Source organism: Strigops habroptila, chromosome Z (assembly GCF_004027225.2).
Source record: "Strigops habroptila isolate Jane chromosome Z, bStrHab1.2.pri, whole genome shotgun sequence".
NCBI classification, from domain to species: Eukaryota; Metazoa; Chordata; class Aves; order Psittaciformes; family Psittacidae; genus Strigops; species Strigops habroptila.
Genome location: NC_044302.2, coordinates 79,126,344 through 79,139,337, shown reverse-complemented (window position 1 = coordinate 79,139,337; position 12,994 = coordinate 79,126,344). Strand labels below are relative to the sequence as shown.

At 37.0% G+C, this 12,994-nt stretch overlaps 1 protein-coding gene across 10 annotated transcripts in view; it reads left to right on the top strand.

Annotated features, from left to right (window-relative positions):
* ERBIN (erbb2 interacting protein) overlaps positions 1 to 12,994 on the top strand; it is a 117,568-nt gene that overhangs the window by 88,176 nt on the left and 16,398 nt on the right. For 6 of the 10 annotated variants that reach the window (XM_030471076.1, XM_030471068.1, XM_030471069.1 and 3 more), the window contains 8 exons: positions 1,224 to 1,293; positions 2,266 to 2,365; positions 4,156 to 4,277; positions 4,821 to 4,991; positions 5,760 to 5,942; positions 8,158 to 8,275; positions 9,995 to 10,178; positions 11,131 to 12,652. In XM_030471076.1, coding sequence (XP_030326936.1) covers positions 1,224 to 1,293; positions 2,266 to 2,365; positions 4,156 to 4,277; positions 4,821 to 4,991; positions 5,760 to 5,942; positions 8,158 to 8,275; positions 9,995 to 10,178; positions 11,131 to 12,652 — 2,470 coding nt within the window. The remainder of the gene's footprint in view (positions 1 to 1,223; positions 1,294 to 2,265; positions 2,366 to 4,155; positions 4,278 to 4,820; positions 4,992 to 5,759; positions 5,943 to 8,157; positions 8,276 to 9,994; positions 10,179 to 11,130; positions 12,653 to 12,994) is intronic. The other 4 variants (XM_030471077.1, XM_030471071.1, XM_030471074.1 and 1 more) reach the window with 3 other exon arrangements.

Here is a 12,994-nt window from a genome sequence, read left to right as displayed (position 1 = left end):
TCAACAAAGCAAAATGCATGGTCCTGCACCTGGCTCAGGGCAACTACAGGCTGGGCAGAGACTAGTTTGAGAGCAGCCCTGAGGAGGAGGACCTGGGTTTGCTGGTTGATGAGAACCTCAACATGAGCCAGCAGTGTGCGCTTACAGCCCAGAAAGCCAACTGTATCCTGGACTGCATCAAAAGAAACGTGACCAGCAGGCCGAAGGAGGTGATCCTGCCCCTCTGCTCTGCTCTCACGAGACCCCACCTGCAGTACTGCATCCAGCTCTGGGGCCCACAACACAAGAAAGATGTTGACCTGTTGAAGCGATCAGGGGGCCGGAGCACCTCTCCTATAGAGAGAAGCTGAGAGAGCTGGGGTTGGTTGTTCAGGCTGGAGAAGAGAAGACTCCAGGGAGACCTTAGAGCAGCTTCCAGTACCTAAGGGTGGGGGGCTACAGGAAAGCTGGAGAGGGGCTATATACAAGTGCATGTAGTGATAGGACAAGGGGAATGGTCTTAAGCTGAAAAAGGGTAGATTTAGATTAGATATTAGGAAGAAATTCTTCACTGTGAGGGTGGTGAGGCACTGGAACATGTTCCCAGAGAAGCTGTGGCTGCCCCATCCCTGGCAGTGTTCAAGGCCAGGTTTGATGGGGTTTGGGCAACCTGGCGTAGTGGAAGGTGTCCCTGTCCGTGGCAGGGGTTTGGAACTTGGTGATCTCTAAGGTCCCTTCCAACCCAAACCATTCTATGATTCTATGAAGAGAGAGATGTGTATTATTAAAGCTGGTCATTAAAAATGGACAAAACATTTTTTTGAATCACCAGTTTGTAGAATTGAGATATATTGGAAGAGATAAGTCTAACTGAGCTCTCCTTCCTGTTCTGCCAGTCCGGCTTCTATGTATTCCATCTGTAGCTTGAGTTATACATTAATGACACAGCTCCCATCATCCAGGGCAGTCCCTGTTCCCACACATACATCTTGAGGAAAAAACAACAATTTTTAGGTGTAGCACTTTTTTCTTAATTGGCATGCATTTATATTGAATTATTATTCCAGATATAGCTTTGAATATAAATTAAATTCTGTTGCTTTTCAACTGTCAGTAGTTATTAGTTTAACTGCATCTGTAAATGTCCTTTTTGAACATTTTTGCAGGCTAATGCAGGATTTATTTTTAACAGTCTTAACAGTATTGATAGATGTACTTACGTAAATTCTTGTTGTAATTTACAGACTGAAGAATTTGCCATTTACCTTTACAAAACTGCAACAGCTCACTGCTATGTGGCTATCAGACAATCAGGTAACTATTTTAAAGTTAAAAATGGATGATTGTTGACTTTATTACTAATGGAATTGACAATTACAGAGCCATCTGTTAAATAATGAGACCTGATATTGTGTCTATGCACCAGTAGTTCCTTGACATTACTATGTCCATTCTCCTAAAATAAAAAACACTGAGCCTACCTGTCTTTGGACACTTTCATACTTCCAGCAAAGTTCTGTGATGTTAGGAAATGAAATTTACAGCTACTGGGGTTTTTTTGGTTTTGTTTTTATAAGGCTTGTTTACATAGGCAAGTTTGTGCTTGATAAGGTAGTACTTGACGGTGTAGCATGCTGTTTCTTCCACAGTTAGATCATTGGGGAAACTCATCATGCCTTTTGTTGAGCTAGGTGTCCTGCGCACCTTGGAACTCTGTGACTGTCAGAGTTGTAAACTGTTAAGCAGTAATTCATGTGCTAGTGGCTTGTATTTTTGCAGTCTATGGAAGCTCTCTTTATGTGCTGATTTCTTTAACAGTATTAAGGTGTACAAGGCTGCCAGAAATCCACTAGCCTTAGACGTGGTAGAAAGTACTTCTACAAATACAGTAATTTCAAGAATCCCCTACCCTTGTGTCAATATGAAAAACTGACTAAAATTTTTTTCTCTTTGTATGACTACAGCTGTAAATGGCCAAATATATCTCTCTATTCCAGATCTGCCTGCTGGAGGATAGTAATATGTCCTAGCAAGAAAGTGGGTTAATTTTGAATATCCAGTGATTGCTTTTCTCTTAAAGCTGTTACAGAGTTTCAGTTCTCAGTCAAAGCCAGTCGTCAAAGACAGACATGTTAATAACTTCATATTGTAAAAATTATTCAGAGGAGAAATGATTTAATACAAGGTCTTCAAAGTAATAGGGTAGGCATGCTCTGTGATATGTAAATCATATTTACTTTTCTGTATATATTGTCATAACATATTCTTCTTTCATTTTCTTCCTAGTCTAAACCACTTATCCCTCTTCAAAAAGAAGCTGACCCTGACACACAGAAAACAGTGCTTACTAATTACATGTTCCCCCAGCAACCAAGGACCGAGGATGGTAAGAATCTTTCAAGTACCCTATCAGAATGCTCACTTTTGAAAATAATAATGGGAAGACTGTCTAGCTTATACGATTTTTACTACATGGTACTTAAATACAGTTTTGAAGTAAACTGCCATGGGCAGGGACACCTTCTGCTACACTAGGTTGCCCAAAGCCCCATCCAACCTGGCCTTGAACACCACCGAGGATGGGACAGCCACAGCTTCCCTGGGCAACCTGTTCCAATGTCTCACCACCCTCACAGTGAAGAATTTTTTCCTAATACCTAATCTGAATCTATCCTGTTTCAGCTTTAAACTATTCCCCTGGTCCTGTCACTACATACTCTTGTAAAAAGTCCCTCTCCAGATTTCCTGAGGAACACAAATCTCTTTATTTCTCCACTTTCTTTCCTATACGGGCAAAAGGAAAAAGCTTGTGCTGCTTCAACAGAACTTGAGGGGGGAGACACATATCCATGAATATAACTGAAAACTGACCAGTGGCAACATTTGCTGTTCTATGGCACAAGTGTCTAGTACACTGAGAGAGGAGTAATAAAGAATATCAGTAAAAGCAGTAAATTGTACATCAGTTTTACTGCCTTATGCAGTAAAAGGCAGGTAATGCATCTGCAATACCTGTGATAGAATGTGAGAGTTATAAAATCATTTGGAGATTCAGTGAAGCTCACAATTGTTCCTGAAAGCATTCTCTCCATCTGAACTTTTTTTTATCCAAGTGCCAGGATTTCTTTCTATAGACAAGGAAAGGTCTGCTTATTTGTCTTACGTTGACAGAATACTGCCTCTGAGGTGGTCATTCCAAACAGAAGGTTTAAAGTTCAGTAGATAGCATTTTTTAAATTCAGGTTTTTTTTAAGTTCAGTATCAAGTTCTGGTTTTGGTCAGGAACAGTTTCTGTGATAGTACAGTCTATTACAATACTTTTAGATGTGTTAAACTTTCAGGTTTACCCAATAAACACAGAGTAACAAATATTCCAATGCATTTGTTGAGACCTATAATTAAGTATTTTTCTATTTCTGGAATAGAAGTTAATATGAACAGTCTGGGCATTGCTAGGGAAGGTTATACATTTACTGGGGTGGTGATGGCAGATTTACTAGACTATTTGGCATGCTAAAGTAGAACCTAGCTGATGTAACACAAGCCATGGAGACATGCTAGAGTAAGAGACAGTGGTTATGCAAAAGAATCTTTTTCTCTTACAAATTAAGCAAGAAATGCTTTGTAAATCTCCTGTCATTTGTATAACTTCTACAAAATCGTGTGTTTACTGAAGTTTTAGATGCTTTAGGGTTTTTTTCCATGATCAGTAATAATGCAGATTTTTTCACTAAGTCATTCTTAATTTTTAAATTAAATGAAATCAGATGAACATTCTTATGTGCTTAATGAGACCACATCACTGAAGTCAGGCTGTATAAATCTATATAATTTACATTCTTATATATACAAATAAATATTTTCATATTTATACATATATAGGAGTGAAAATACTTTGCAGCAGAGTTCTGCTGAAAATTTTCATGTGTGAGTGTTGAGACTAGTGAACAACTGTGTGTATGTTTTTTACTTCACAGGAGTGTTTTTACTATTATGAAAATACAGTCAAGTTCATAAAGCAGTGGCAGTGCAGCTAATCTTCAATTAATGATGCTGCTAGTCTCTTATATTTTAGGAATGCATACAAAAGCACACCAATCCCATCCAAGAGAAAGAGAAAGAAGATTTTTATTTTGCATAATGTATCCTATTCTTATGAGTCTTTTTGTCTTTTAGTTATGTTCATATCTGATAATGAAAGTTTCAATCCATCTCTGTGGGAGGAACAGCGGAAACAGCGTGCTCAGGTGGCATTTGAGTGTGATGAAGACAAAGATGAGAGAGAGGCACCACCTCGGGTTAGTATTGAATTTAATTTTGAATACTTGGTGCTTCCCTCCCTCTTATTATCCCCACCCCTGAACCCCATCCTTTACTTTGGGTGTGGAATTTGCTCTGCTGAAGAAATGAAGTCTTCAGTTAATAGTTAAGAGTATCTATCAAGGTGAAACACCATGGATTTGGTTAGAGTTTTTTCTGTTTGGTTTGTTGAGGTTTTTTGGCTGGATAGTTTAAAATGGAGCACAAGGGAGAAACTCCCAGGTGATGTAAAGCAACGTTGGGCATAACTAGGAGACTACGTGGTTTTAAGTAAATAACTGTTGTCATAATTATTCCTGCTTGCAATCAATTGACACATTTTTTTTAGGAAAAAAAAGTGATTTTTAGTCTTGCTGAGTTTTATAAGCTTAAGTCTGCATCAAGGCAGGTAGACTCAAAACAGCAAACTGGAGATCCTAGATTGTTCAGTGTTTTGTCCTAGCTCATCTTCTATTTTAAAGCTGATGTTTTAATTATGGCATTTGATTAAATGTAAAACATTATTGATATTTGCTGTGCAGGAAGGCAACCTGAAGAGATATCCAACTCCATATCCTGATGAACTGAAGAATATGGTCAAAACAGTCCAGACAATTGTGCATAGGCTAAAGGATGAAGAATCTTCTGAAGATACTGCCAAGGAGTCAAAACGAGAAGGCCAGACAGTTTCTGTAAAAGATGTGGGGGTAAAGGTTAGGGATGATATTCTCCTCTGTCTCTGCAAAGAACTTCAAAGATCTAGAGTGTCATTGATTCCTTTTAATTCTCTCCCCTCACTAACACTTAACAAGAAAAATTGTCTTTAAAGAACAGAACTTGCCTCTTCACTGTCGAACGAGGTCTGTGATAAATGTCTGGTTTGCAGTAGCAATTTTCCTGACCCTAAGAGCAAGGAAAGAGAATTGATTTTCAGGCAAATCAAACTATGGGTGTGTTAAGGCTTCTTTGTTTTCTGGAGGATGGCGTCTTTGTCATTCTCCAATCCTCTTTTGTCTACCAGACTTCACAGTGAAATTCAGGATAATCTCTAAAAATCTTACGGGTGCCTTTATGACTGGAGGTTTTACATTGTAAGTTGGGAAGGCAATCACAGCAAGTTGGCACAGGAGTCAGGAGTTTCTAACAGGTTGATGTAGCACGATGTAGGTGATAGGGCTGTTGTTTGGTCCTATCATTGGTGTTATCATTGTAGATATTCTTGGTCTTTTTATTTGACAAGAAATTTAATAGTACATATTGACCCCAATAAGGAAGAAAGTCAAACTGATTGACAGAGGATAGGGACTGAACCTCAGTGATCTGCAGAGATTCTTCAGTATTTCATACCTGGTGCATTTCACACTTTATAGTTTCAAAGCTCAGATTTTTCATTCCATATTTCCCAAAATATATACTGTTAACTCTAACGTTATTGAAAAGCTTTCAGGATGTTTTTTCTGCTAATGTTCTTCATCCTGTAGACTTCAGAAATTGCTTCAATAAAGAACAAAGCAGACGAGAGAAAGCAATATTCAGCAGGAAGCTCTGTGCAGAAGCTTACTGAACCAGAAGCTGAGCACAGCACTGCAAATTCACAAATGACTGCACTTGTGAAAACCTTGCAGAACACAAAAACAATTGTCAACCATGAAGACACGCTTGAGGTATGGCATTGTGATAACATCATAGCACTCAAAGAATTGTGCTGGTGTTGTATTGAATACTCTGGGAGATGAAAATTTATGTTGACAATAGCAGAAAATTGCCCTCTGTAAGTGCTGTAGATACAGGTGAATTGCAATGAAATATTTTTCTCACTTCAGATTATATTAAGTAGAAGTTGAAATAGCTAATAAAAAGTTCATAATGAAAGACATCTGCATTTAAAGAAGAATAAAGCAAACTCTATCAAAATTTTACCGAAGTATCGAACTGTGAAAAGACTCATACTTTGATTTTACAGGATTTTCCAGAGTTTGCTTGATTATCGGTTCTTCTAAAATAATTTATTTTAATTGTCACTGAAATGAAAAAATATCTGATTAGTGGGAGCAATCAAAACCAAGTGAATGTGCACATTCATTTCAAATGAAAAGCGAAAGGTGGGTTTAAAAATATATATTCCTCTGTGTTTATTAGTGAACTGTTATGACATATTGATACATGTCAGTATGTATCAGTATTGATAAATAAACCTATTTATCTCTGATGAAGAGTCATTTAATCTTTAAAATGAAGATTTGTGCATCTCTCGCACAAACACTATGTGTTCATTTATTTAGAGTGTTTCAGTTATGACAGATTTTGGAACTTGTTACTTAATCAGTTGCCAGTCACAACCTATAGAAGTTTTTTTTCAGTTTCACAAGCAGTTTATTTTTGCCTGTGTTGTATAAGCAGTGGAACATGCGTGTGTCATACTTGTGCTGAAGAGATTGCACGATAAGCAGTTGTTGCTGAGTATTTCCCCAGTAGCATGTTCCTACTTCTACATACATTCTGAAAATATTAGTTTTGACTTTTTTCTTTAGTTTTGAAGCATAATTTCAGAAAATCATATTAGTCGTCTAACATTAGTGACAGCAATTCTTTGTAGCTGGCTGTATGCCACTAAGTAAATGAGGCAGCAGTGTATATAGTCTATCAGGGATACTGAATTCCTTACTTCTGTGTAATAATCACCTGGTAACTCTGTTGCTGTTGAATCCAGATATTTAAACTTTGCATGCGTGTAAGTTTTTTATTTCAACACTGACTACACCTGTTGTATGTCACATCCAAAAGGATGTGGTAGAGGCAGTGAAGAGGTTGTCTGTTCCAATTGCAGAGAAAAACAGGTGGATTTTTACATTTTATTTTTAATGAAGACTATCACAACTTGTTTGCTACATCTCAGTCAGGTTTGTCCTCCCTGCAGTCCAAAGAACTGGCCATGTAGTTATATCATGGGAAGGATGGTGCTGCAGTAGGTTCCACACATTAGATGTTCTGAAACTTGTAAGAACTTGACAGAATATTTTTGCAATCTGCAACATGGATTCTAAAACATTTGTAATGGGAAGCATCTTTACTAGAAAGAAATTTGCACTCTAGGGAAGGAAGGGTGTTTTTCCTTCAAAATATTTCTGGAAATAGTTGGTTTTTTTAAAGATGATAAGAATACAGGACCAGCAGTAGGATACTGAATCAGTTATATGGCTGCTCTTGCAGTAGCTTTGTTAATTAATCTCTTTGGTTAAGTGCACTGATCTCCATTTTATGGTTAGGAACTAGTTATTTCTAGCTTGAATGTATTCAGCATTGCTTTATTCCTCTGCCATTGTTCTTGAAGTTAAATAACCTCTCTTCCTTTTGGAATTCACCCCAGTGTAAATTTCAAGATATAAACCCAAGCTACACTTACTCTTGGCAAGCCAAGCTCATTCAGTCTTTTCTCACAGCATACCTTTTCATTCCTAAGAGTGTCTTAGTCATGCTACTCTATAGCTGTTTCAGTCTGAGCTCTTTTCCGGAAAACCGATACGCAGCTGGTTCCTTGATAGCTTTCTGACTTGAACTCCACTGGAGGTTCTCTTCAGTGGTGGAACAGAGGCTGCATCTGCTTGCTCCAAATAGGTTTTTGCAGCTGAAATTACCGATTTCGTCAGCAACAATGCAAGTCTGCATGTGCCACTTCTTAAAGATAATTCGGTGGCAAATATTACTAAATTCAGTTGGCTTGCACTACAAATGCACTACCCAGTTTTTATGTTATGCCTGTGTTCTGTTGCTTGTTTATTTTTTCCCCTTCATTGTTCAGCGGGTGACAGTTCAGGTAACATTCACTTAACCTTTAAGCAGTTCTTGAAAATGCACAGAATAAAGTTGTTTTTCCTTTAGCAGGAGTCAGAAGAACTATCCTCTGATGAAGAGATGAAAATGGCAGAAATGCGACCGCCACTGATAGAAACCTCCATAAACCAACCAAAAGTAGTAGCTCTTGGCAATAACAAAAAAGGTTAGATACCATAAAAAGGAATGGAAGTGTTGTGTTATTCTGATAATTACTTGACTCAAAATGGCTAGTTTTTTCAATTAAATTATGTAAAATCGGGTTTGATTTGTATGTTTTAAAAGAAAGACGGTAAATTCTCTAGTTAAGCAATGAAAACAGAAAAAAAGCTGCAATATCTTATACATGAGTGTGTCACCAAGAAAGCTTTGTTGACATCCTCATTTTCTTAATTCTTGTCATCAGTTTAAAAACAGAGGGGGAAAAGAGATGGCGTGTTTTGGGATTGTTAGCTGGAATATGCTCTTTATATGCTTAAGGACTTCAGAAAGTGGTATTTACCTTGGAAATATTCCATATTTTCCCTTCCTTCAAATACTGTGGATTATTGCTGCTTTAGGCAATATCGCTTGTTTAAATTTCTCAGAGAAGCTGTGCTCTCTTCCTAAGGTTTAAGAAACTTCTGTTGTGGCTACTCCAGAGTCACTTAGCTCTTTCTTCTTTCCTCTAACAGGGAAAGAACACAGAGCATTTCAGAACATTATTTTTGTTAGCTAAGTTCTATATTCTCTGAAAGATAATTCCAGTCTGGGTAACCATTCCTTATGAATAAGGAATTACCTAGGAGTCAGATAAAACGTAATTTAAAGTTGGAGAACAGACTATTTTGCTTCATATGATATCTTAGTCCAGTACTTCCCAGGACAAAAGGCTTTTCTGGCCATTAAGTGTAGAAGGGAAAGATTTAGTGTGGATGAAAGAAAACCACACAGAGGTAGCAGGAACAGTCTGTTGAGGACAACATGCAGATGTTTATCATGCTAAGGATAACATTGATGTTTATCAATGCTGTCTTTGGGTTTTTATGCCTGACTGAAGTATGAAGTCAAAACTTCTTTCTTGCCTTTGGAGACAGACATTAGTTTCACAATATTATGCTTTTGGCACCTGTAACTGTCTTAAAGCAAAAATTTAGATGTATTTGTACACCTATATGAAAATAATGGCTGGCTTGAAGTCCCACAGAGAAATTATTTTTATATGGCTGTAGTATGTAAGTATGCATACATTGTGTGAGAATCAATGTGCACAGGTGTAAATTACTCTGAAAATGTTATCCTAAGTGATCCGCAAAGCTCACTTAGGATGCTTTGAATTCCAACTCTGCAGAACAGCATTTTTCTTTCCTGTTTTTTTGAATTTATGAAGCTATACAGATCTTATCCAGTGATCTAGGTCTTTTCAGAGTTCTTGGTCTAATAAACAGCTATTTAACAATGAGTTGTCAAAATTAGGAACTCTGCATATTTTCAAAACCCTGCAAATGAAGCAGTCAATTTCATAGGGGCTAATAGATTCATGTAATTCAAAATCTGGAATCATTGCAAAAACAAAAATATGATTTTAAAATTATTTGGGGGAAATATTACATAATGTAGCACTAGTTTATGCCAAGGAAACTTGGAATAAAGCAACAAGTTAAATTTAATTAACAGATGAGAGCTGTTTACATTGAGCCAAATATTTAAAAAACCAGGAACTATTGCCAACAATCTTTCGTACGTTTAAATGACATTTTCAAAGGAGTTAGGTCACATTTTAGTTTCCAGTAGTAAGAATTAATGAAGAACAAGAGACAGTTCTAGAGTCTGTAATATGCACAAATTAAATGGCTATTAAACAGATGTATGTGTGTGTAACTAAACTGGCAAATTTTTATTTCAGATGATTCAAAAGATGCTGATTCCTTATCAGATGAAGCTACCCACAATAGCAATCAGAATAACAGCAACTGTTCCTCTCCTTCTCGAATGTCCGATTCTGTTTCCTTAAATACTGATAGTAGCCAAGATATTTCTCTCTGTTCTCCAGACAAAGAAACACATGCTGCTGTTTTATCCAAGATCAGGTTTGTTAGATACTGTATACCACTGAGCAAATATAATAGAAAAATATTACTTAATCTTTCATATTATTTGTCCATTCTTTTAATTCATTAATTTATCATTCATTAAATAATTCAAATTTTAATGTTTTAAAATAAGGTTAAATAAAAGAATAGTTCTTGGGATTGGTGTTTTTTTGTTTTGGTTTGGGGGTTTTTTTTGTTTGTTTTGGGTTTTTTTCTGGGGGTGGTTTTTTTTTGTTTTGGGTTTTTTTGTGGTTTTGTTTTTGGTTTGGTTTTTTTTTTTTTTTTTTAAGAAAAAAGGACAAAGGACAGTAAAAATCAGAGGCTAATTTTAGTGTACAAGGCATAGTTCCCATCTGTGTTGCTAATAAGGTATAATAATTTCATACTTATTATCCCTGCAAAATGCTTCAGTACACCATTTTAAAAGCTCTATGTTTTTATTTGCATAATTTTGAAGATCAATTTGATTACTAACGTAACTATGAAATGCTTTTTGAAACTATAAAGAATGGACTTACAGGTTGGTACTCTTCTTGAAGTTTTATTTAGAAGGTGCCATTTTTAAAAAAAATTCAACACAAACAAGATATTTCTCCAAAAATATCCCCATTATCATGGAACTTGTAAGTATTTGGTTTTTTTTTTTTTTTAAAAGTTATTTTCACTTTGTACTTTTTGACAATTTCATGCTGTCTTTAATAACCTGTTGATTTTAAACAAACTTCTGAAATTAGATGACAAAAGCATTTCGAAAGTGAGCTCTCTGTATAATGTATTTCTCTAGTGGTAAGATAGCAAATCTTAAATCTGGTTGTATATTGGTCTTTGTCCTCTTTTGTGTGCACAGTATGGCTGTGTTGCATGCTATTGATTATTTTTTCAAAAACAGTTCTTAAAGAAATATGTTGGGTTTTTTGGAGTTTCTTTTAAAAGCCATCCTTTTTTCCAGGCAAGAAGATGAAAATTTGAATAATCTTTTACAAAATGGAGGTGAACTGAGGATTACTGTAGAAGAAAAAATAAATGTGCAAGAGAAGGTTACGAATTTGTCTGAATATGAATTAAGCATTGAAGAAAGATTAGGCCTGATAGGAAAAGGTGTTGATCTGAGCACTCCTACGGAGGAGTCTCACAAATTAGACCAAATAAACATGAATATCAATAAACTGGTTAGTGAAGAGGCAGTGCCAGTTCCTGTAGAAAGGTTGCAAACACAGGAAGTTGGTTCAGTAAAGGGCTTTTTGAATAACAGCACAAAAGAAGAAAGTGAGCACTTGGAAAATGAAAATAAGTATCCAATAAGTAAAGTAAATGGACATCCTGAGGAAACAGTACAGTCTCCCAGTAAAGACAAACTAACAAGAAGCACTACAGTTGATGGCGATTCTGCAGAGCTGTGTGTTTCGAGGAGCACTGAAGATTTGTCCCCACAGAGAAGTGGTCCTGTGATGAAATCTCATAGCATCACCAGTATGGACACTGGTGGTATGAAAATATACAATATTGTCAATGAGGATGGATCTCAACAGCCAAACTCGGTGGTAAAATCAGCACCTGATAGTGCAGATGGAAAAAACATAGTCCGAAGTAAATCCGCTACTCTTCTGTATGATCAGCCTTTGCAGGTTTTTCCTGGGTCGTCATCATCATCTGATTTAGTATCTTCTACAAAAACTGTGTTCAAGTTTGACTCAAATCACAATCCTGAAGGTGCTAATGTAGTGAGAGGATCAGTGACAAGTGGTGCACAGATGTTCTGTGCTCCCCAGTATAATATTCAGTACAGCAGCAGTGCAACAGCGAAAGACACCTTGTGGCCCCAGAAACAAAACGCTCAAGTAGAACAAGGCAGCTTACCTCCTTCACGTCTCCTTAGGTCTGACAGTACAGAAACCCCTAGCTATGTTAAGCATTCTGCCAATATGAATTTCTCAAATCATAACAATGTCCGAGCCAGCACTGTGTATAATACTCATCAACGGATGGCTGGGAGACACATAGATATGTGGGCTATTCCACCAAATGATAGACTGCTCCCAGGAGCAACCAGACACACTCTTCAAAGGCAAAGCAGTGTGTCTTCTACAGCTTCTATAAATGTTGGGGATATTGTACCTTCAAGGCGGCCACAGGTTCCTGAAGGGGACTATTTAACATACAGAGATTTGCATTCAATGGGAAGAGCTCCACCGTTAATGTCTGGGCAACAGAGACCTCTTTCTGCTAGGACGTACAGCATTGATGGTCCAAATGTACCCCGACCACAGAGTGCTAGGCCATCAGTGAATGAAATACCAGAAAGAACTATGTCAGTTAGTGACTTCAATTACTCACGGACTAGCCCATCAAAGAGATCAAACCCAAGGGTTAACTCAGAGCACTCTTTATTAGACCCTCCAGGAAAAAGTAAAGTCCCTCATGACTGGAGGGAACAGGTGCTGCGACATATTGAGGCTAAAAAGCTAGAAAAGGTAAGAATAATTTTAAAACTTTTCTACCTTTCTGTTACCTGCGTAAGTAATAAGTTAAATACTTTGTGTTTTGAACTGCCTTTAATTACCAGTGAAAAGGTACTTTTGGTACTGCCTTGAAAAGGATAAAGGTGTTTGTGATGAAACTAAACAAATGTTAGACCGTAAATTAACTTTTCCCCCAAAGGGAAAAAATCCCTACTGCTTTTACATCATACTTGCCAGCTCAGCCTAATTAGTTTAAAATACATCAGATAATGTCACATTGACCTCCTGGATTACAAGGCAAGGTCTTCTAGGACAGGTAATTTTTATTGTAGCATTATATTTGTATTATACTAG